The sequence below is a fragment of the Mauremys reevesii genome, linkage group 15 (assembly GCF_016161935.1).
Source record: "Mauremys reevesii isolate NIE-2019 linkage group 15, ASM1616193v1, whole genome shotgun sequence".
NCBI lineage: Eukaryota > Metazoa > Chordata > Testudines > Geoemydidae > Mauremys > Mauremys reevesii.
Genome location: NC_052637.1, coordinates 2,013,103 through 2,036,234, shown reverse-complemented (window position 1 = coordinate 2,036,234; position 23,132 = coordinate 2,013,103). Strand labels below are relative to the sequence as shown.

The window sequence follows — 23,132 nt, the reverse complement described above, 5'->3', positions numbered from 1 at the left end:
ACAGCGAGTGTGAAAAATCAGGACGGGGTGGGGGTAATAGCATGGGCGGCTCTAGACATTTCACCGCCGCAAGCAGGGCAGCATGCCGCGGGGGGCGCTCTGCCAGTCGCCGGGAGGGCGGCAGGCGGCTCCAGATCTGGTAAAGTCGCGGGACCAGCGGACCCTCCGCAGGCACACCTGTGGGAGGTCCACCAGACCCGCCTGCCGCCCTCCCAGCGCCAGGCAGAGTGCCCCCCACGGCATGCCACCCCAAGCATGTGCTTGGCGTGCTGGGGCCTGGAGCCGCCCCTGGTTAATAGGCACCTATATAAGACAAAACCCCAAATTTCGGGACTGTCCCTATACAGTTGGGACATCTGGTCACCCTACCAGCAGTGCTGCAAAAGTTGGAGCTGGTTGGGCTGGCTGAGCGCCCTAACTCCTACACTGTGCCCCTAACCCCTACATTTTGCCACCTTCACCCCAACCTCTCCACAGTGCCACCTTCACCTTAACCCCTGCACTTCCCTGCCACCTGCGCCCCCAACCCCAGCCCTGCGCTGCCTGTGTGCCTGCCACACCACTGTCCTGCCCAGGTCCCCCCAGCCCCTTATGCCCAGTAACCCCCATGCCCAGTGGCCTTCCACCCACACACTGCCCAGCACCCCCTCACAGCCCCCACCCCACAACTGTCCAGCCTGCCATATTCCCGTGGGCTTTCAGAACCAACAAATTAAAAATTCTGTGCACAATATTTTAAAATTCTGTCCATATTATTTGTCAATACCAGGGCCATCCCTAGCTATTCTGGGCCCCTACACAACCCCCCTGTTTGGGGGGGCAGACCTTCATGGTGGGGGGAAGCCCCAGGCCTCCACAGGGGGGTTGGCTTGGGAGACAGGGAGGAACCACCTCCCAGCTCTCACCAGGGGCACGGCTGGGGCCAGGTCCCTGTACTTCTTGCCACCGGTGAGTGTAGGCCAGGCCCTGCTGCAGAGTCCTCAGGGGCGGGGCTGGGGTGGGGCACAGGCAGGAAGAGGCGGGGTGGGGCAAAACCAGGGCAGGAGCTTTGGTGCCCCAAACTTCCTGGTGCCCCACATAGCTGCACACTTTGTGGACGGCCCCCGGGGCCCTGGTCAGTACATACATGTGGAGGCTCCAGCATGGCAGTGGGAAGCATTGGCCCCTGGCTGCACGGAGGTGGGAGATCACCCTGCAGCCTTCCCCCTCCCCTCCCCTCCTAGGAGAGGGACATGGCAGTGACATACCTCGGTGTGCATATCAAAAGGCCACAGGGAAGCCTTTCACATGGTGGCTGATATGTCAGCCAGGACCCAAAATAGCTGATACCAATGGCTGAGTCCAGCCCCCACTGGGCCCTTGCCTGCCAGGGCTCTGGGCCATCACCTCCCAAATGGCCTTTCATCCTCCCTAGAATGGAACATTTCCCTCTCGGCCTGAACAGCCCAGCAGTGCTTGGGGTGCGCAGTGTAGGAAGAACAGGAATTCTCGTCAGGCACCAGCCTTTTTTTTCTGCCCTGATTCACACAGGGCTTGTCTACACCACACCGAGTTTTAGCGACGAGGCCGTGTCCATACAGCCTCGTCGCTAAAAGCCGGCGTGTGTAAATGCTCTTTGTCGGCAAAATACTTCCAACCCCACTGTCAAGGTATGAGTCCCCACTTTGAACTTTAGCATCCAAAAGTGGGGACCTGTATGCAGGGATGAGCTGCCAAAATATTAACAACCGGTTCCCTCCTCCCCCCCCGGGGGGGTCGTGCCCGCCCCCCACCCCGTGGGGGTTGTGCCCCATCCAACCCCTCATGTTCCTTGACACAAACCCCCTGGGACTCCTGACCCATACCCCCCTTCCCTGTCCCCTGACTGCCCCTTGCCGCCCCACCTAACCCCCCTCTCATTCTCGATGGCCCCCCAGGACACCTACCCCATCCAACCACCCCTTCTCCCTGTACCTGACTGCCCCCACCACCTCATCCAACCCCTGCTCTTTCCTGACTGTTCCCCGGGACCCTTGCCCCAGTTCATTCACCCTGTTCCCTGCCCTCTGCCTGCCCTGACCCCTATCCAACCCCCCACAACCCACCCCCTCCCTGCCCCCTTACCACACTGCCTGGAGCCAGAACCGGGTCCACTCCGCCAGGACCACGACCAGAGAGAGCTGCAGACACTTGGATCCTCAAGAAAAAAATAAACGTCCCTTTCCCCTAAATAAAAGTGTTCAGCTACTGCAGCCTTGTTAAGAGTGAATCCACCTTCTTCCCCAGCTAAGAGGTCGCTCCCTCCCTTCCATTCTGCAGCCCTGATTGCTGCTTTTCTGCTCCAGGTACATCCATAGGCGCTGACTCCGGGGGTGCTCTGGGGCTGGGGCACTCATGGGGAAAAATTGGTGGGTGCTCCACACCCACTGGCAGCTCCCCGGCCCACCCCCTGACCCCAGCTCACCTCCACCTCTGCTCCGCCTCTGCCTGCTCCCCTGAGCGTCCTGCGGCTCCGCTTCTCCCCCCAGCTCCCAGCACTTGCTGCTGCAAAACTGCTGTTACACGGCGGCAAGCGCTGGGAGGGAGGGCGGAGGAGGGGGAATGTGGTGCGCTTGGGGAAGAGGTGGGGCTGGGGATTTGGGGAAGGAGTCCAATGGGGCAGGGAGAGGGCAGACGTTCGGCAAGGGTGGGTGGGGCAGTGGTGGAGTTGGGGTTGGGCCAGGGGCGTTGAGCACCCCCTAGTACCAGGAAAAGTTGGTGCCCATGGGTACATTTCCCCACTTTTGTTTTAGTGTCAGTTTCCTGTTGACACAGACATATTGTTAATCACAGAATATCAGGGTTGGAAGGCACCTCAGGAGTCATTGAGCCCAACCCTCTGCTCAAAGAAGGACCAATCTCCAGACAAATTTTGGCCCCAAATCCCTAAATGACCCCCCTCAAGTATTGAATTCACAACCTGGGGTTTAGCAGGCCAACGCTCTACTGAGCTATCCCCTCCCGACCTGTAACCAGGAAAAGCAAATGCCCCCTTCTTTTATATTCCTTTAACTTTCCCTCCTCCCCAGCCAGGTTATGTGTGTACCTCTCCCTCCTCCCAGCCCACGTCTGCTGCTGATCCCTGCTGGGGAAGGGAGGGGAGGGAAATGGCCAAAGGGGATCCTCGGTGTCTGGGCTTCAACTTCAGAGCAGAGGGAGGCAGCGTGAAAAGGAGATTGCAGGGAGGTGCCCGCAGAGCAGCGGGCACAGGTGGGAGAGGTGCAGGTGCAGAATGGGGCAGTTCGGAACAGCTGCTCCCTCCAGGGGCACCAGCCTGCTCCCCAGGAAGCCCCAGCACATTCCCTGCTAGCATAGGTGTGGCCTTCTGCTGGCGCCGGTGGGTGCTCGAACCCTCCTTAACCTGCCTCCATTCCAACCCCTTCCCCAAAGTCCCCACCCCAACTTCACCCCCTTCCTGCCCCATTCCAGTGGTCCCCAACCTTCTGGTGGCCAGTAACACAATCATGTTTTCAGAAGATTGTGGGGAGCACCAACAATTTTTCAAGCCTTATTTTGTATTTGTACATTAAATAAGACGAAAAACGTCATATTTAATATAATAGAATATATGAATCCATAAGATAAAAAGGGCAATTTTACATATAAAAAGTATTAATTAAATTTTTCAGCAATTATTCTTTCACCTGAAGAAAAATTAAGGAGTTTTTCAAAATAAAAATCATAAACAGTTTTCATCTTATTTATTTTTTAAAAAGTTAAACATTGTTGAACTGCTGGTCCAAATATATTTATTATTCTTATTTTAACATAGAATGAAGCCTGCAGTCCCGGACTTCTCTGTCCTATGCAAGTACAGAGACACGGTTTGTCTCCGGCTTAAGCCGCGGCCCTGTGCTTGCCGGGGACCGAGAACACCAGCGCCCGCAGCCTGCAGCCCCGGAAAAGCCGGAGAGAAGCCGCACCCCCGTGCCGGCCGGGGTAAGAGAACACCGGCGCCCGCAGACTGCAGGCCCAGAGTTCTCTGTCCCTGGCAGACACGAGGCCGTAGCTTCTCTCTCCTACTGGGCACTAGGCGGGTGCATATAAATGCCCCGGCGGGCACCATGGCGCCCGTGGGCACCGCGTTGGGAACCACTGCCCTATTCCAACCCCTTCCTCAAATCCCTGTCCTGACCCCACCTCTTCCCTGCCTCCTCCCCTGAGCATGTCACATTCCCACTCCACCCTCCCTCCCGGAGCTTTTATACCACGAAACAGCTTTTATGCCATGCGCTCAGGGGAGGAGGCAGAGGCGAGGTGAGCTGGGGCAGGGAGCTTGGCTGCCGGTGAGTGCAGAGCACCCTCCAATTTTTCCCCGTGGGTGCTCCAGCCCTAGAGCACCCATGGAGTCAGCGCCTATGACTGCTAGCTCACTGTGTCAGACAAAGACACTCCCCCACCTTGCTCTTTTCCCTTCCCAGCCCACATCACACCACCCCAGCCATCCCCAGCCAGGTTTCTCCTCCTCCACTCCACAAAGTCCCATGCCCGGCTCTACCAAGCTCGGTTCCACCCGCCCTCTTCCCAGCCTCCAGAGCCTGTTCCCAGCCTTGCTCAACCCCCCTGCCGGGCCTGACTCCCCCAGCCCTGCTCACTCACATGCTACAAACTTTTGCTCCTGGCTCTGGCTGGTCTATATGGCCCCACCACAGGCAGGGAGGGGCTCCACGCAGCTCTGAGCTCCCGGGAGGAGGGGAGAGGGCCGCTGGGTAGAGCCAGAGCCCTCAGCCAGCCAGCTGAGGGATAATTCAATTCCAGAGGATGGAAACAGGCTCACTGAGCCCCCCTTGGGAGACGCAGGCAATGTTGGGATATGTACATATAGAACCCATCTATCCATGTAACGTGTGGCTGGAGTGTGTTTCGACATGAGTGCATGATTTGCATTTTGGCAACCAAAGCGAGAACTGAAGGGTGAATTGGTCAAAAAGAACTGTTTATAATACACCAGTTTTGTCATGTCCCTGGAAAAAATGAAGAATCGGCAAAAAGGAAATAACACCAGCGGGCCGGCTTTAAAACTGTGTAAGAACTGGAGAAAACGGCACCCCTTGGATCCTGGCTTCCTGCCCAAGACTGGCTGCTTGGAGTTGCTGATGAAGGCCCAGGACAATAGAGACTCCTCCATCTCCTCCATATAATAAAGGGTTCCACAAGCTCATAGACATTCCACAGAGAATGGGATACAGCTGGTAGTCAGTATCCAATCCATCATTGCTCCGGATGGCTGCCAACACCATCGGTAATTTATTGTCCCAACCTTTGCCAGCGACGTGCACCACTTTGCAAAGGGCTTGCTTGATAGTCTGATCCATCCTTTCTACTGTCCCTGACGATTGAGGATGGCAGGGGATAGGCAGTTGTTGCTTTACTCCTAAAGCTTTTAACATTTTTAGAATTACTTTTCCTATAAAATGTGCTCCATCATCTGAACCAATTACTTTTGGAGCCCCGTATCTACTAAACAGAACTTTCCACAACTTCTTGGTGGTGGTCTCTGCAGAATGATTCCTGGAGGAAACTACCTCCACCCAGCCAGAAAGAGAATCTATTATCACTAATAAATACTGATTCCCTCTTTGGGTCTTAATATAATCAACCTGTATTCTACTCCATGGCCCTGCAAGTCTTTGGTGCCACAAGGGTCCCACATTCGGTGGTCTATTCCCATCTGCTGCCCATCTTATTCTGCTTTTAACCAAATTTTCTATGTCCTCTTGCACCTTAGGCTGTATTCCAAACTGCTTTTACCTTAAAAGAGAGTATTTTCTATTCCTCGGTGGGCCATACACTGACACAGGTGAATGATCTCTTCTCTTTACAGTTTCTCAGATACCCACTTTTCCTCTCCCGTTTTCTTATTCACTGCAGAACCTCCTTTCATACTCCAGGTTCCCCATCTTTCGGTTTAGCCTAGTGTTTTATGGATCCCTGGACTCTTTAAATCACCACCCAAATCCTGGGACTCCCAGCTGCTCTTGCTATCCCGGGGCTCTGGCAGCGATTTAAAGGGGCAGGGGCTCTGGCTGCCGCTACAGCAGCAGAGCCCTGGGGCTTTTACATCAATGCCGGAGCCCCGGGGTTTCCGGCCGCTGCCGCAGCTGCAGCCATGATTTAAAGAGCCTGGGGCTCCCAGCCACTGCTACTGCAGCCAGAGTCCCGGGCCCTTTAAATCTCAGTGTAAAGGGCCCAGGGATTTAAGATCCCACCAATTCCAGTTGAGGCCCTCCCTCTGCTCAGGACTCCCGCATATCGCTAAATCCTTTAAGTCACTTTCACCCCTGACCATTGGAAAGGAAACAGACGTGTGGGGGGAAGGCTGGTGGCAGAACCTCAAGTTGCACATGCCAGGGGCAGTTCAGGATTTAGCCGAAGCCAAAGCAGTTGAGGATGTCGGCTGGTTCCTCCTCTCTGTTTTGCCCTGCTCAGCTTCCCTTTCAGGATCAGGATGATGAAAGCCCAACGGTGCCATGTGGGTCCTCCTGACTGCACTGTACTGAGTGCAACTAGCCAGACACTCAGGAACTTACCAAACGACACAGCAACATCAGCCAGTTTTCTCCTCCCAGCCTTGCGCCCTGGGAATGTGCATCTTGGACTGATCAGTCTGGTCACTGGGCTGGACAAACTCAGTCATTAGTGGGTCACCCCCAGAGAGGGGCCAGATTAGGCCACAGCCTTGGTCTCTCCAGTCACATCCCCCAAACACTTCAATGAAAACACACAGGCCCAGACAAAATACTAAAACCACTTTACTAACTGGAGCAAGGGGGTTTTCAGGGATTAGGAGGGAGAAGGATGTCAAAGGTCAGAACTGATTAAAACTAGAAAATTGCAGTTCACAGTTCTAAAAGTAGAACTGTTGCAGGCAGTTCACAGTTCTGAGTACCCAGGCTGGATTCCTTCCAGCCTTGGTCCGTCTTCCCCACTCCATGGCCCCTGTTGCCTTTCAAGGCGGATTCTTGCCTTCTATAAAGAAGGGAGGAGAGGTAAAAATGGAGGCAATTCTCCCTTGTGCTTTTGTACCGCTCTCCTCTTTGAGGTTCACCCCCCAGCCAGGGGGGAGGCGACAATCAGTCTGTGGCTTAATTGAGCGTCCAGCCGTCATTCTGGTGAACTATAACTCTCTTGTTCTCAGCTCCACAGCTGGTGAAGGGCCGGCTGAGCACATTACTGGCCACATAGCACCTAGCTGGTGTGCAGGTGCCACTGTCTCTGGGGAGCTTCTCTGTGGGCGTTTTCCAGCTTTACAGCATGTAACAAACATACAGCAAACTCTCCGAGCTCCATGGACAGTGCGGAGAGACACATTTTAATGGGACAATAATATTGAGCAGGCGATAACTTTCCCTATGATACCTCACAGGACATACTTTGGAGAAGATTTATCACTTTGTAAATGTGGTGACCATAATAGTGTAGACCAGTGGTTCTCAAATGCGTTTTATCAGCCACTCACCGCCCCAGATTCTGTGTGTCTTTGGTCATTACGCCCGCACCCTCACAAGCACATATATCGCCACCCAGCTGTAATGGCAGAGCAATTGCTGGTGAAGGTCAAGCTCTGGAGTCCTCCAACAGCAGCACGGAAGTGAGGGTGGCCACGTGAAAAGTGATGTTCCTCAATAAGCAGACTTATCACCCCATTGACACCTACTTCTGTGCTGCTGCTCCACCTGGGTTTGAGAGCCTGAGCATTTATCCCCACCTCCCAGATGGGCCTGTTCCTCCTTCATGAGCCCCAGCCACCTGGGGACAACAGCCAGTGCTCTTTAAAAAACAAACAACCCACACTGATCACGCCTCCCTTGACACATTCCTGAGCCTCCATTGGGAGGCTCTGCCCACAGTTTGAGAATTGCTAGTGTAGAGAGTCACCGTGGCGATTGGTAGCCAAGATGGTAACACCTGCTCCTTTCCGTCTCCGGGATCCCCACAGAAAATGTCCGAGCAGGAGAGGGGAACAGATCCGATTAACACTAACCTCGCAAAACATATTTTGGTGATTTCAGCTATAAAAATTCCCTCCATCCTTCAGCCCCTACCCTGAGCGAATGCAATGACACTGAGCTAGAACTAGGCAGGTGGCACGGCTGACGGGTATAATCTCTGAATTATTGATCCCTTATTTAACAGAACACAGGAACTCTTTGGATAGCTAAACATAGACTACTACAGTTACCCCTCTTAGAACCATAGAATCTCAGGGTTGGAAGGGACCTCAGGAGGTATCTACTCCAACCCCCTGCTCAAAGCAGGACCAACCCCAACTACATCATCCCAGCCAGGGCTTTGTCAAGCCTGACCTTAAAAACCTCTAAGGAAGGAGATTCCACCACCTCTCTACGTAACCCATTCCAGTGCTTCACCACCCTCCTAGTGAAAAAGATTTTTTTCTAATACCCAGCCTAAACTTTCCTCACCCAATTTGAGATCATTACTCCTTGTTCTCTCATCTGGTATTAATGAGCACAGTCTAGATCCATCCTCTTTGGAACTCTTTCAGGTAGTTGAAAGCAGCTACCAAATGCCCCGTCTTTCTTCACTTTTGTAGACTAAACAATCCCCGTTCTCTCAGCCTCTCCTCATGAGTCATGTGCTCCAACCCCTAATCATTTTTGCTGCCCTCCGCTGGACTCTTTCCAATTTTTCCACATCCCTCTTGCAGTGTGGGGCCCAAAACTGGACACAATACTCCAGAGGAGGCCTCACCAATGTTGAATAGAGGGGAATGATCATGTCCCTCAATCTGCTGGCAATGCCCCTACTTATACAGCTCAAAAGTCAACGAATAACACATCCACTGCTTTTCCCTCATCCACAGAGACACTTATCTTCTCATAGAAGGCACTTAGGTTACTCAGACTTGACTTGCCCTCTTCTTCCAAGTCTTTCAAAATACACATTTAAATGTCAAACTCCATCTTACTAAGGTGGACACACTTTTAAAATCTCTCTCTCAAAGTTGAATCTGAGTGAATTACATGCAAATTGCGTAATCTTTTCTTGCCATGTGTCACAGAAGTTTAAATCCTGTGTGGATCTTTCCATGTTTAATGAGGTCAGACCCCTATATGAAACTTTTCCCGCAGTCCAAGCACCTCTGGAGTCTCTCCAGTGTGGATTGACTGATGTTGAACAAGCTGTGACCTTTGTATGTAACTTTTCCCACAGTCCAAGCACTTGTGGGGTCTGGCTCCTCTGTGGAGTGCCTGATGTTGAACAAGGTTTGATCTTTGTATGAAACTTTTCCTTAAGTCCAAGCACTTCCGGGGTCTTGCTCCTGTGTGTAATGCCTGATGACGAACTAGGTGTGACCTTCGGATGAAACTTTTCCCACAGTTCAAGCACTTGTGGTGTCTCTCTCCTGTGTGTATTGCCTGATGTTGAACAAGGTCTGACCTTCGTATGAAACTTTTCCCACACTCCAAGCACTTGTGGGGTCTCTCTCCTGTGTGGATTGCCTGATGCTTAACAAGGTCTGACCTTCGTATGAAACTTTTCCCACACTCCAAGCACTTGTGGGGTCTCGCTCCTGTGTGTAATGCCTGATGACGAACTAGGTGTGACCTTGTTATGAAACTTTTCCCACACTCCAAGCACTTGTGGGGTCTCTCTCCTGTGTGGACTGCCTGATGCTTTACAAGGTTTGACCTCTCTGTGAAACATTTCCCACAGTCAAAGGACTTCTGGGGTCTCTCTCCTGTGTGGAGTGCCTCATGTTGAACAAGGTTTGATCTTTGTATGAAACTTTTCCCTAAGTCCAAGCACTTGTGGGGTCTCTCTCCTGTGTGTAATGCCTGATGACGAACTAGGTGTGACCTTGTTATGAAACTTTTCCCACACTCCAAGCACTTGTGGGGTCTCTCTCCTGTGTGGATTGCCTGATGCTTAACAAGGTGTGACCTTCTTATGAAACTTTTCCCACAGTCCAAGCACTTGTGGAGTCTCTCTCCTGTGTGGATTGTCTGATGAGAAACTAAGTCTGACCTTCGTATGAAACTTTTCCCACACTCCAAGCACTTGTGGGGTCTCTCTCCTGTGTGGATTGCCTGATGCTTAACAAGGTGTGACCATCTTAGGAAACTTTTCCCACACTCCAAGCACTTGTGGGGTCTCGCTCCTCTGTGTAATGCCTGATGACGAACTAGGTGTGACCTTGTTATGAAACTTTTCCCACACTCCAAGCACTTGTGGGGTCTTTCTCCTGTGTGGATTTTCTGATGAGAAACTAAGTCTGACCTTCGTACGAAACTTTTCCCACACTCCAAGCACTTGTGGGGTCTCTCTCCTGTGTGGATTGCCTGATGCTTAACAAGGTGTGACCATCTTAGGAAACTTTTCCCACACTCCAAGCACTTGTGGGGTCTCGCTCCTCTGTGTAATGCCTGATGACGAACTAGGTGTGACCTTGTTATGAAACTTTTCCCACACTCCAAGCACTTGTGGGGTCTCTCTCCTGTGTGGATTGCCTGATGCTTAACAAGGTGTGACCTTCTTAGGAAACTTTTCCCACACTCCAAGCACTTGTGGGGTCTCGCTCCTCTGTGTAATGCCTGATGACGAACTAGGTGTGACCTTTGTATGAAACTTTTCCCACAGTCCAAGCACTTGTGGGGTCTCTCTCCTGTGTGGATTGCCTGATGCTTAACAAGGTGTGACCTTCGTATGAAATTTTTCCCACACTCCAAGCACTTGTGGGGTCTCTCTCCTTTGTGTATTGCCTGATGTTGAACAAGGTCTGACCTTCGTATGAAACTTTTCCCACATTCCAAGCACTTGTGGGGTCTCTCTCCTGTGTGTAATGCCTGATGACGAACTAGGTGTGACCTTCGTATGAAACTTTTCCCACAGTCCAAGCACTTGTGGGGTCTTTCTCCTGTGTGGATTGCCTGGTGTTTAACAAGGTTTGACCTCTCTGTGAAACTTTTCCCTAAGTCCAAGCACTTCTGGGGTCTTGCTCCTGTGTGTAATGCCTGATGACGAACTACGTGTGACCTTTGTATGAAACTTTTCCCACACTCCAAGCACTTGTGGGGTCTCTCTCCTGTGTGGATTGCCTGATGCTTAACAAGGTGTGACCTTCGTATGAAACTTTTCCCACACTCGAAGCACTTGTGGGGTCTCTCTCCTATGTGGATTGCCTGATGCTTAACAAGGTGTGACCTTCTTATGAAACTTTTCCCACAGTCCAAGCACTTGTGGAGTCTCTCTCCTGTGTGGATTGTCTGATGAGAAACTAAGTCTGACCTTCGTATGAAATTTTTCCCACACTCCAAGCACTTGTGGGGTCTCTCTCCTGTGTGTAATGCCTGATGACGAGCTAGGTGTGACCTTCGTATGAAACTTTTCCCACAGTCCAAGCACTTGTGGGGTCTCTCTCCTTTGTGTATTGCCTGATGTTGAACAAGGTCTGACCTTCGTATGAAACTTTTCCCACACTCCAAGCACTTGTGAGGTGTCTCTCCAGTGTGGATCGTCTGATGATAAACAAAGTCTGACCTTCGTATGAAACTTTTCCCACACTCCAAGCACTTGTGGGGTCTTGCTCCTGTGTGTAATGCCTGATGACGAACTAGGTGTGACCTTCTTATGAAACTTTTCCCACAGTCCAAGCACTTGTGGGGTCTCTCCCCTGTGTGGCTTAACTGATGTCTAATTATTTGTGTCTTGGAAAAGAAAGTTTTCCCGCACTTGAGGGAATGAGAGGGTTTTTCTCCAATGTGGCTTCTCCCGTGATTATTAAGATCTGAGAGTTTATTGAAGCTTTCTCCATGGTCCAAGCATTGAAGGGGTTTCTCTCCAGTATGGATTGTCTGATGTGTCACAAGCTGTGATCTCACAATCAATCCTTTCCCACACTTAAGGTAGTGCCAGTCTGTCTCTTCCTTGGGATTTGTCTGCTGCGCTCTGGGATACTCCTCTCCTCCCACACCATTAATAGATTCATCCACTCTCTTCCCTGGGTGGTTTCCCAGCAGCCTCTCTGACCTGTGCCAACTTCCCCAGGCCTCTTCGAGTTCGAAGCACTGGGAAAAATTCCCTTCAGCTCTTCCCACAAATGTCCCCTGTGCTTCTACTTCCCCGGGAACTTCCTCATGATGATTCTCCTCCTCATTCTCACTCTCTCGCTCAGCATCTGCTAGGAGAGACACAATCCAGACAGATGTCATTGTGCTGGGGAGAAAGAGGAATAGCACAAAGGGAAAAGCCAACACAAAGACTGAGCAATTGGACTCCGCCTCCACATCCCACACAAACACTCACAGGGAAGGAAAGCTGGGAAACAAACTCCTGCAGGTAAGAGGCTGGGTGGAATGGTGTAGATCTGATGACTGCAGCCCTGTCCTGGCTGAAATGAGGAAGAACTGAAGGTGCTTACCCACACCATATTTGGGGATTCTCAACTTTTTCCTTCATTCCCTAGATGGTTCTGTGTCAGTCCTCACCTGTATGGGAGCATCTCGGAAGCCTTCTTTCCTTGCAGGTCTGGAGATCGGGCACCCACGGCTCTTCCCCTCGTTCCAGCTGGACAATCAGTTCAGGTTTGGCAAGGGGGAATCCTGCGCAGAGGGTGATATCAGACCGGATCAGGGTGCGTGGAGCATTGGTGGAGTATTTGTCAGAAAGGACATTCCGTGAATGGAACCTGTCCCTGTGCTCTGCTGGAGGAACGTGGAATCCAAGAAGACGGGAAAACGGTCACTGAGCCCCCTTACGCAGAGGAAGTTGTCTGGGGAGGTGTGTTGAATTATTACTACACCCTCACTAGTAGTTCCCAGGATCTGTGCGCTCTGGGGGCCTTGTCGACTCACACACGGCTCTGGACTTAAACCCCTGCCTCTTTCTAAACCTGCAGAGCCCAGAGCCCTCACCAGGGCTGAAGCTAGTCCCAACGAGGGAAGTGAACAGGGATTGTGTGTGCAGCCGAGAAACAACACAGACAGGACAATGCTGGATTAATGCCCCTTTGAAAGCTGCAGGGGTGGGGATGGTTTAGCTTGTCCATTGGGTGTTGACACCCATGTCCCACTGGAGGGGGCACGGAGATGCAAGTCTCTCTCACATGGCAGCTGCGCATTATGTAACCCACTCACCTCTGATCAAACTGACATGGGAAGAACATGACCAGATTCAGACAGGCAGACCCCACGGCTTTTAGTATCTGAGGGGACAGGAATCCCTTACCCAGCGAGGTCACCATCTCATAGTTCTCCTGCATGACGTCCCTGTAGAGGGCTCTCTGAGCGGGGTCCAGCAGAGTGCCCTGCCCCTGGGTGAAATACACAGCCACCTCCTCGAAGGTCACCGGCATCTGAAACACCAAAAGGCCCCGGTCATTACCTGCTGCTCCAGCCACAATCCCAATAGTCACATGGGACGAAGGATAAAGAAATGGAAGCTCTGGGAGGGCCACAGTTACAGAATCCCACCCCCACCCTCCTCAGGGCAGCCAGGAGGCTTCAGGGGGTGGGAGAAGGTGAGAGCTCCTTGTCCCCCCAGCACACGGAGCAGGGCAGGGTCTTCTCATTTCCCACACAACTGCCAGCCACAGGCTGATACAGAAGCAGAGCTCTGAGCTGGGGACAGGGACAGGAATCCCAACAGCTTCCCTGCATATTTCACAGCAGCCTCAGGCTAGTGGGGTCTCACTCCAGCACTGGGAGCCTTGAAAATGTTCCCAGCCCTGTGCAAGGGGGTTGTATCCTGTTTGAGAAATGGGGGAATGTCCAATCTCCCCTCCCCCATCACCAATGGGCCACTCAGAAAATCAGCAGGTTTCTCACACCCGGTCTCTTTCCTCCCCCCACCCGAGGAACTCCCTGAAAATCCCCTACCCAAGCAGGCTCCATCACAGACATTTCCCTTCCCTGCGTCCTGGAAGACGGGCCCATCTGGATCGAAATATTAATGTGATTCCTCAGCGTGTCGGGTGATGGCGGAGGTCAGTGCCGGCTTTAGAAGTGCGGGGCCTAATTCAAGCTGTTTCGACGGGGCCCCAGCAGGGATGACTAAATCAAAAACACACACACACACACACGTAAAAAACCACATGGGGCTTGTACTCACCGGGCGGTGCTCCGAGTCTTTGGGGGCACTTCGGCGGTGGGTCCTTCACTCGCTCCAGGTCTTTGGTGGCACTGAAGGACCCACCGCCAAAGTGCCACCGAAGACCCAGAGCACTGCCAGGTGAGTAAAAATTAGAAAGGCGCCTCTAGCCAGGGAAGGGATTCTCACTGGGTGCGGGGCCCTCTTAGGCACGGGGCCCGATTTGGGGGAATTGGTGGAACAGGCCTAAAGCCGGCCCTGGGGGAGGTTACAAAAGGGGCTTCAGTCCATGTCACCTCCCGATTCCCACCCAGGCTCTTCAGACCCTCCCAGTAACAGTATCTCTGAGGCAAATGCTAGAAAAAGAGCAGAACTAAAGGGGCCACTTTGGGGGATTTCCCCGCACTGCCCTGTAAACTCCTCTCCCTTAGGAACAGCCGGAGCCCTCTGGTGGCATCACCTGAAGAACGAGCTGCCCTGGGCTCCTGCAGCAGCCCCCAGGGACAGGCAGGCAGAGGCTGAGCCCAGTGGCCCATCCACACTCCCTGCCTGCCCAAAGCAGCAGTGACTCCGGTGGGGCTGAGATGTGAATCCTGCCCAGAAATCAGACCAGGGCCCCGGGCAGACCCCAAAACTCATGAGACACCGACCCCGCCAGCCCGGGGGTGTCTGACAATAACACACACTGGGAGCGGGGAGGGGGGCTGTGGGGCTGGGTTTTTGCCTCTGTCCCCCTCCCGCCTCCCCACATCCCCCTTCCCTCGCAGTGCCCCCCCCACATCTTCCCCCATTCCAGCCTCGCTCCCCTCAGCCCCACAATACCCCGGATCCCGCCGCATCGCCCCATCTTCCCTTCAGTGCCCCCGCCCCCATCCCAGCCTGCCCCCCGCAGCCCCGCACCCGCCTCCTGCCCCCACCCCACTCCCCCGCCAGCCTTCACCCCCTGCCCCTCTTTAGCCTCCGCCCCTGCAGCCCGGGGTGCCGGGGGCAGGTCTCTCACCTTCCTCCGAGCAGGGCCCCGGGCAGGGGCCGGGCCGGGCTGGGGGCTCTGCCCTGGGAGAGGCTCCTGGGGGGGAGCAGCGGGAAGGGCCCTGCTGGAGATTCCCCTCTCCCGGCTGCAGCCAGGGCTCCGGGCTCCCCGCACCAGCCGCCCCCGGGGCTCGGGGATCTCGCCAGGAGCCTGGGAGCCAGAGTCACCGCAGCGGCTGCGAGTCACTTCCTGCTGCCGGGCCGGAGCCCAGCGCTCGCTGCCCGGAGCCGCCGCCCGGCTGCTCCTGGGTCCTAGCGATCAAGCCGGCTCCATGCAGCATCTCTGGGTGCATGTTACCAGCACTGGGTGACCAGACAGCAAGTGTGAAAAATCAGGCGGGGATGGGGGGTAATAACTCCACCAGAGAGGTCCTTTGGGGCCATCTGCCTGTCCCAAGTCAGGGTAAAGGAGGAGGGTTGGGCGTGGGGCTAGCAACTCCACCCTGTAAAAATCAGCTTGCTACAGAAACGCCAACAATAGAGTTAACAGAGACTTTTAGCCTGGAAAAAGAAGGGTCTTCAACTCGAAGATGCATGACGCTGGGTGGTGAAAGCCGCGAGGAAGCCACTAAGCCGATCACCCTTCTTGCAGCCAGGAGGATTACCATCGGCACATGGAACGTGAGGACCATGTACGAGTCAGGAAAGACGGCGCAGGTTGCAGCAGAGATGAGGAGCAACAACCTGACCCTACTAGGCATTAGCGAGACAAGATGGACGCAAGCTGGACAGAGACGACTGTTGACAGGAGAGCTGTTGCTGTATTCAGGACATGAAGAGAGCGACGCACACCACACACAGGGAGTAGGCTTCATGTTGTCCAAGCAGGCACAGAGAGCACTGATTGGTTGGGAGGCACATGGTCCCAGGATCATCACAGCATCCTTCAGAACTAAAATGAAGAGGATTAAGATGAATGTTGTTCAGTGCTACGCTCCAACCAATGATAGTGAAGAGGAGGACAAAGACTACTTTTACAACAGACTCCAGAAAATATTAGAGACTCTCCCAGACAAAGACATTACCATCCTTATGGGAGACTTTAATGCCAAAATTGGACCTGATAACACAGGATATGAACAAGTCATGGGGACCCATGCTCTGGGAGAGATGAGTGAGAATGGAGAGAGATTTGTGGATCTGTGTGCACTTAACAATCTGGTCATAGGAGGCAGCATCTTTCCTCACAAGCGGATCCACAAGAGTACCTGGGTATCGCCAGCAGGCATGACAGAAAACCAGATCGACCATGTCTGCATTAGCAAGAAGTTCAGAAGATCCTTGCAGGACGTTAGAGTTAGAAGAGGAGCAGACGTGGCGTCCGACCATCACTTAGTGGTGGCCAGATTGAAGCTGAAGCTGAAGAAGAACTGGATAGACGCGTCAGACAGAAGAGCGAAGTACAACGTCAACCTTCTGAAGGACCATAAGACCAAGGAAGATTTTGGATTGACGCTGAAGAATAAGTTTTCAGTACTACAGGATCGGTCTGAGGAAGAGGAAGACAGTGTACTCAACAGATGGCAGAAAGTGAGAGACACACTTAGGTCAGCATGCCAGGAAGTGCTTGGAATTAAGAAACACCAGCAGAAAGAGTGGATCACAGCAGAGTCCTTGACAAAGATAGAAGACAGAAAGAAGAAGAAGGCAGCAGTCAACAACAGCAGGACTAGAGCAGCAAAGGCCAAAGCTCAAAAAGAGTATGCTGAAGCCCACAGAGCAGTGAAGAGGAATATTAGGAAGGACAAGAGAGATTATGTGGATGGACTGGCAGCAGAAGCAGAGCAGGCAGCATACAGCGGTAACATGAAACAGCTGTACGATACTACCAAGCGACTCTCTGGAAAGTTCAGCAAGCCAGAACGTCCCGTTAAAGACAAGCAGGGAAAGTCTATAACAGGAATAGAACTACAGATGAACAGATGGGCGGAGCACTTTGAAGAACTCCTGAACAGACCAGCACCACCAAATCCACCAGACATCGACCCAGCCAACGAGGACCTCCCAATCAATTGCGATAAACCAACCAGAGACGAGATCAGAAAAGCCATCACCATGATGAAGAACAGGAAGGCGGCTGGACCTGACGATATCCCAGCAGAGGCCCTGAAAGCAGACCTGGATGCCTCAGTGGAAATGCTGTACCCCCTCTTTGAGAAAATATGGGAAGAAGAAGTGATTCCGGCTGACTGGAAAGAGGGATATCTCATCAAAATCCCCAAGAAAGGAGACCTCAGCAACTGTGCCAACTATAGAGGAATCACACTCCTGTCAGTGCCAGGGAAGGTCTTCAACCGAGTCCTCTTAGAGAGAATGAAGGATGCCATCGATCCACAGCTACGAGATGAACAGGCAGGTTTCCGGCAGAACAGATCATGCACGGACCAGATAGCAACGCTCCGCATCATAGTCGAGCAGTCTATGGAGTGGAACTCCTCGTTGTACATCAACTTTGTTGACTATGAGAAAGCATTCGATAGCGTGGATCGAGAGACCCTCTGGAAGCTCCTTCGGCACTATGGCATCCCAGCAAAGGTGGTCAACCTGATCAAGAATTCATACGACGGCATACACTGTAGAGTGATCCATGGAGGGCAGCTCACAAACAGCTTCCAGGTGCGAACCGGAGTCAGACAAGGATGCTTGTTGTCACCACTTCTCTTTCTTCTCGTCATCGACTGGATTATGAAGACATCCACTTACAAGCGTAGGAATGGAATCCAATGGTCATTGTGGACCCAGCTTGATGACCTGGACTTTGCCGACGACCTTGCACTCCTTTCGCACAGTAAACAGCAGATGCAAGAGAAGACCAACGTAGTGGCAGCCACGTCATCACAGGTTGGCCTCAACATCCACAAGGACAAGACCAAGATCCTTAGGATCAATTCCATCAGCAATGACCCAGTCACACTGAATGGAAGCCCCCTGGAAGAAGTGCAGTCCTTCACCTACCTAGGTAGCATCATCGACCAGCAGGGTGGCACAGACGCAGACATCAAAGTAAGGATTGGTAAGGCAAGAGCAGCCTTCTTACAGCTCAAGAACATCTGGAGCTCCAGAGAGCTGTCTTTGGCAATAAAGATTCGACTGTTCAACTCCAACGTGAAATCAGTCTTACTGTATGGAGCTGAAACCTGGAGGACAACCAAAACAACCACCAGGAAGATCCAGACCTTCATTAATAGCTGCCTCAGAAGGATTCTCCAGATCCGCTGGCCAGACACCATCAGTAACATCCACCTCTTGGAGAGGACCCATCAACTCCCAGCAGAGGAAGAAATTAGAAGGAGAAGGTGGGGCTGGATAGGACATACACTACGCAAGCAGCCAATCAACATCACCAGACAGGCACTGCAGTGGAACCCCCAAGGCAAGCGGAAAAGAGGCCGCCCAAGAAATACCTGGCGACGCGACCTTCAGGTTGATAGCAAAAAAATGGGCTATACCTGGAACCAGCTAGAGAGAATGGCCCAGGATAGAAGACTATGGAGATCTGTTGTTGGCGGCCCATACCCCGGTTGGGGTGACGGGCATGAATGAATGAATGAATGATGATGGGGGGTAATAGGCACCTATAGAAGACAAAGCCCCAAATAGCGGGACTGTCCCTATTCAATTGGGACATCTGGTCACCCTACCTGCACTGGTGCAAATGTTGGAGCTGGCTGGGCTGGGGGAGCCAGACTTGTGGGAGAGAGAAGCAAAAGGAGAAAGAGAGGAAGGAAGGGGGAGGGGAAGGGTGACAGCAGAAACCCACCCTCATATCCACCAGGGTGCAGGGCCGGCCTCAGGGCCTTTTCCCTTAGCCCCTGCGGGCTCCCCATCCTGCACCCCCATTGCCACTAATCCTCACCCCCTTCTGCACCCTAACTCCTACACTGTGCCCCTAACCCCTACATTTTGCCACCTTCACCCCAACCTCTCCAGTGCTACCTTCACCTTAACCCCTGCACTTCCCTCCCACCTGTGCCCCCAACCCCAGCCCTGCGCTGCCCGTGTGCCTGCCACACCGCTGTCCTGCCCAAGTCCCCCCACCCCCTTATGCCCAGCAACCCTCATGCCCAGTGGCCTCCCACCCACAAACTCCCCACACTGCCCAGCACCCCCTCACAGACCCCACCCCACAACTGTCCAGCCTGCCATATTCCCGAGGGCTTTCAACATTCTGTACACAATATTTTAATTTTTTGTCCATTTTATTTGTCAATACCAGGGCCGTCCCTAGCTATCCTGGGCTCCTACACAACCCCCCTGTGGGTGGGGGCAGACCTCTATGGTGGGGGGACGCCCCAGGCCTCCACAGGGGGGTTGGCTTGGGAGACAGGGAGGAACCACCCCCCAGCACTCACCGGGGGCACAGCTGGGGCCAGGTCTCTGTACTTCTTGCCACCTGTGAGCAGGGGCGGCTCTAGAAATCGGGCTGCCCCAAGCAGCGCCGAGCACTGCGCCGCCCTTCCCCGGTCCCGCGGCGGGTCCCCTCTTCCCGCGGCTCCGGTGGAGCTCCCGCCGGCATGCCTGCGGCAGGTCCACCGGACCCCGGGACGAGCGGACCTGCCGCAGTCATGCCTGCGGGAGCTCAACCGGAGCCGCGGGAAGACGGGACCCGCCGCAGTCATGCCGGCGGGAGCTCCACCGGAGCCAAATGCCGCCCCCCTGGGAAACGGCCGCCCCAAGCGCCTGCTTGGCGCGCTGGTGGCTAGAGCCGCCCCTGCCTGTGAGTGTAGGCCAGGCCCTGCTGCAGAGTCCTCAGGGGCGGGGCTGGGGTGGATCAGGGGCAGGAAGAGGCGGGGTGGGGCAAAGCCAGGGCAGGGGCTTTGGTGCCCCAAACTTCCTGGTGCCCACATAACTGCGCACTTTGTGGACGGCCCCCTGGGCCCTGGTCAGTACATACATATGGAGGGTCCAGCTGATACCAATGGTTGAGTCCAGTCCCCACCAGGCCCTTGCCTGACAGGGCTCTGGGCCATCACCTCCCAAATGGCCTTTCATCCTCCCTAGAATGGAACATTTCCCTCTAGGCCTGAACAGCTCAGCAGTGCTTGGGGTGCGCAGTGTAGGAAGAACAGGAATTCTCTTCAGGCACCAGCCTTTTTTTTCTGCCCTGATTCACACAGGACTTGTCTACACCACGCTGAGTTTTAGCGATGAGGCTGTGTCCATGCAGCCTCGTTGCTAAAAGCCGGCCTGTGTAAATGCTCTTTGTCGGCCAAATACTTCCAGCCCCACTGTCAGGGTATGATTCCCCACTTTGAACTTTAGCGTCCAAAAGTGGGGACCTGCATGTACCCTTCTAAGCTTAAATCCTAGCTTAGATCTGATAGCGCTGCCACCATCCAAAAAGAGAGTGTTTTGGTACACTTCCCATTCCCCCCAAATCTTTCCCTGGGGATGAGGCTGTGTCCATGCAGCCTCGTTGCTAAAAGCCGGCCTGTGTAAATGCTCTTTGTCGGCCAAATACTTCCAGACCCACTGTCAAGGTATGATTCCCCACTTTGAACTTTAGCGTCCAAAAGTGGGGACCTGCATGTACCCTTCTAAGCTTAAATCCTAGCTTAGATCTGATAGCGCTGCCACCATCCAAAAAGAGAGTGTTTTGGTACACTTCCCATTCCCCCCAAATCTTTCCCTGGGGAACACAGATCCAAACTCCTTGGATCTGAACACAAGGAGAAATTAACCATCCCACCTCCTTTCCCCACCAATCCCTGGTGAGTCCAGACCCAATTTCTGGATCTAAAATCAGAGAAAAATCAATCAGTTTCTTAAAAAGAAAGCTTTTAATTAAAGAAAAAGAAAAGGTAAAAATTATCTCTCTAAAATCAGGATGGAAATACTTACAGGGTATTCAGCTTATATAGACTAGAGGGATTCCCTCCCCCCTAGCATAAGCACAAGTTACAGCAAACAGAGGTAACAAATCCTTCCAGCAAAATACACATTTGCAATAAAGAAAACAAACAAAAGACTAATCCACCTTCTAGCTAGTACTTACTATCTTGCACATGAGAAACTGTTTCAGAAAGATTGGAGAAACCTGGTTGCACGTCTGGCCCCTCTTAGATCCAAGAGAGAACAACAACCAAACAAAGAACACAAAACAAAGACTTCCCTCCAACAAGATTTGAAAGTATCTTGTCCCTTCATTGGTTCTCTGGTCAGCTGTCAACCAGGTTTACTGAGCTTCTTAACCCTTTACAGGTAAAAGAGACATTAACCCTTAACTATCTGTTTATGACACCCACAAGCGGCGTTTGCGCTACCGGCAAAGCTGTGTTCACACTGCCACTTGCTGCGGCAAAACTTTTGTCTTTCAGATGGGGGAGCTTTTTAAAGTACCCGGGAAAGACAAGAGCTTTGTCGACTACTTGGCAGCGTAGACAATCCCATACCTAGTCGCCACACACGGCTCTGTGGGGCTGTACTGGGGATAACTCGGCACACGCTTTCAACAGTGCCGGCCAAGCCTCATTTGAAGAGTGGCTTTTGGTTAGGATGATTTAAGGCAGTTTTTAAAGGTCTTTCCCATAGGTGAGGAAGCATGTGCTGCATTCTTGAAGGGCTGTTTAAAGTCTCACTTGACTAGGGTGACCAGATGAGAGACATGAAATATCAGGATGCGGCCACGGGGGGGGGGGGTGCTCGTAGAGTGAAAAAACAAAAACAAACAAGAGCCAGTGGCAGAGGAAAAAAAAAAAAGCAAAAGTGCCACCAGAGCATAGCAACCACCGGCTGAGCACCCACCGGCAGCTCCACCCTCCACCCCTCTGCACCAGCTCCCCTCCGCTGCGCCTCCACCTCCCCTGAGCTGGCTGCTGAGTCCTCCTTCTCCCCCTTCCCTCTAGTGCTTGCGCCGCCATACAGCTGATTGGCGCAAGCCTGGGAGGGAGGGGTGAGGAGGAGGAGGAATGCGGCGTCCTTGGGGAAGAGGCAGGGCCAGGGCGGGAATTTGGGGAGGGATCCAATGGGGGAGGGAAGGGGTGGTGTCGGGGTGGGGCCGGGAGGGCGCGAGGGCAAAATGTTGGGACAGTTTGTGTCCTGACCGACGTTCAGTTGGGATGCGGGACAAACAAGTAAATATCGGGACAGTCCTGATAAAATCGGGACGTCTGGTCACCCTACACTCGACTCTACACTGTTTAGAACTCTCCCTTGTTCAAACTGCTTCCGGCCAGAGAGACAGAGCTGTAGATACTTGGATCCTCAAGAAAAAAATAAATGTCCCTTGCCCCTAAATAAAAGTGTTGGGCTACTCCAGCCTTGTTAAGAGTGAATCCACCTTCTTCCCCAGCTAAGAGTTCACTCCCTCCCTCAGGGCCGTAGCAACAAAGAACGTGGCCCCCTCCGAACATATGTCCGAGGTCCCTTACAATGCAGAAACTGGAATGCGGTATTTATTTTATACAATATACAGGGTTCATATTATGTATACATAGGTCTACAGAGTACATGTATTCCGTATTTACGCAAAGCGCTTCTTTCCAGCCTTGTTCTCCACAAATTGGTTAATCAATGCGTCATAGTCCAGAGATCTGGCAATCTTGTTTTCGATTGAGATAACTGCAAGCGCAGAAAGCCTGTCATCTCTCATGGTTGAGCGCAGGATATTCTTGATCAGTTTCATTCTGCTGAAGCTCCTTTCAGCACCGGCGACAGTAAGTGGTGTGGTCAGAAGAATTCTGATGCAAATGCAGAGATTTGGATATATCTCCTGAAGGCTGTTCTTGTATATGTACGTTAAAAAATTGTTTGCCGTGACAAGTCCTCTCTCTTTCTCGATGACATAAATAAAATGATTCAATTCCATTATGAGTTCGTTGGCATCAACGTCTCCCATTTTTCTTTCAAAATTTTTGTGTGACTCTCCAGTTCGTTTTCTCTGTGACACTGCTTCAGGCTGTTAGCGTTGTACAGAAATCCAAACAACTTATACCACTCCACGAGTTGGTCAAATCGCGACGAAACAGAAGATATGGCCTGATCAGTGAGAACAAGAAAGAACTGCGATTTGAATTTTTCTTCAGCAGAAAGACGAC

General features: G+C 52.7%; 1 protein-coding gene across 4 annotated transcripts; it reads right to left on the bottom strand.

Annotated features, from left to right (window-relative positions):
* Positions 1–6,774: 6,774 nt before the first annotated feature.
* LOC120382853 (zinc finger protein 11-like) lies at positions 6,775–13,266 on the bottom strand. Of its 4 annotated transcripts, none has more exons than XR_005588260.1 (3): positions 13,207–13,227; positions 12,468–12,581; positions 6,775–6,987 (listed from the first exon to the last, which is right to left on the bottom strand). XR_005588260.1 is itself a non-coding variant. In XM_039500277.1 (3 exons), exons 2-3 carry the CDS (start codon positions 12,479–12,481, stop codon positions 9,081–9,083), a joined length of 3,129 nt encoding a protein of 1,042 aa, XP_039356211.1. In that variant the 5' UTR covers positions 12,482–12,581; positions 13,207–13,266; the 3' UTR covers positions 8,729–9,080. The 4 variants fall into 4 exon arrangements, 3 of the variants coding, with proteins under 3 accessions (XP_039356211.1, XP_039356209.1, XP_039356210.1); XM_039500277.1 differs by lacking the exon at positions 6,775–6,987 and adding an exon at positions 8,729–12,195 and having other exon boundaries at positions 13,207–13,266; XM_039500275.1 differs by lacking the exon at positions 6,775–6,987 and adding an exon at positions 8,729–12,160 and having other exon boundaries at positions 13,207–13,260.
* Positions 13,267–23,132: the final 9,866 nt, after the last annotated feature.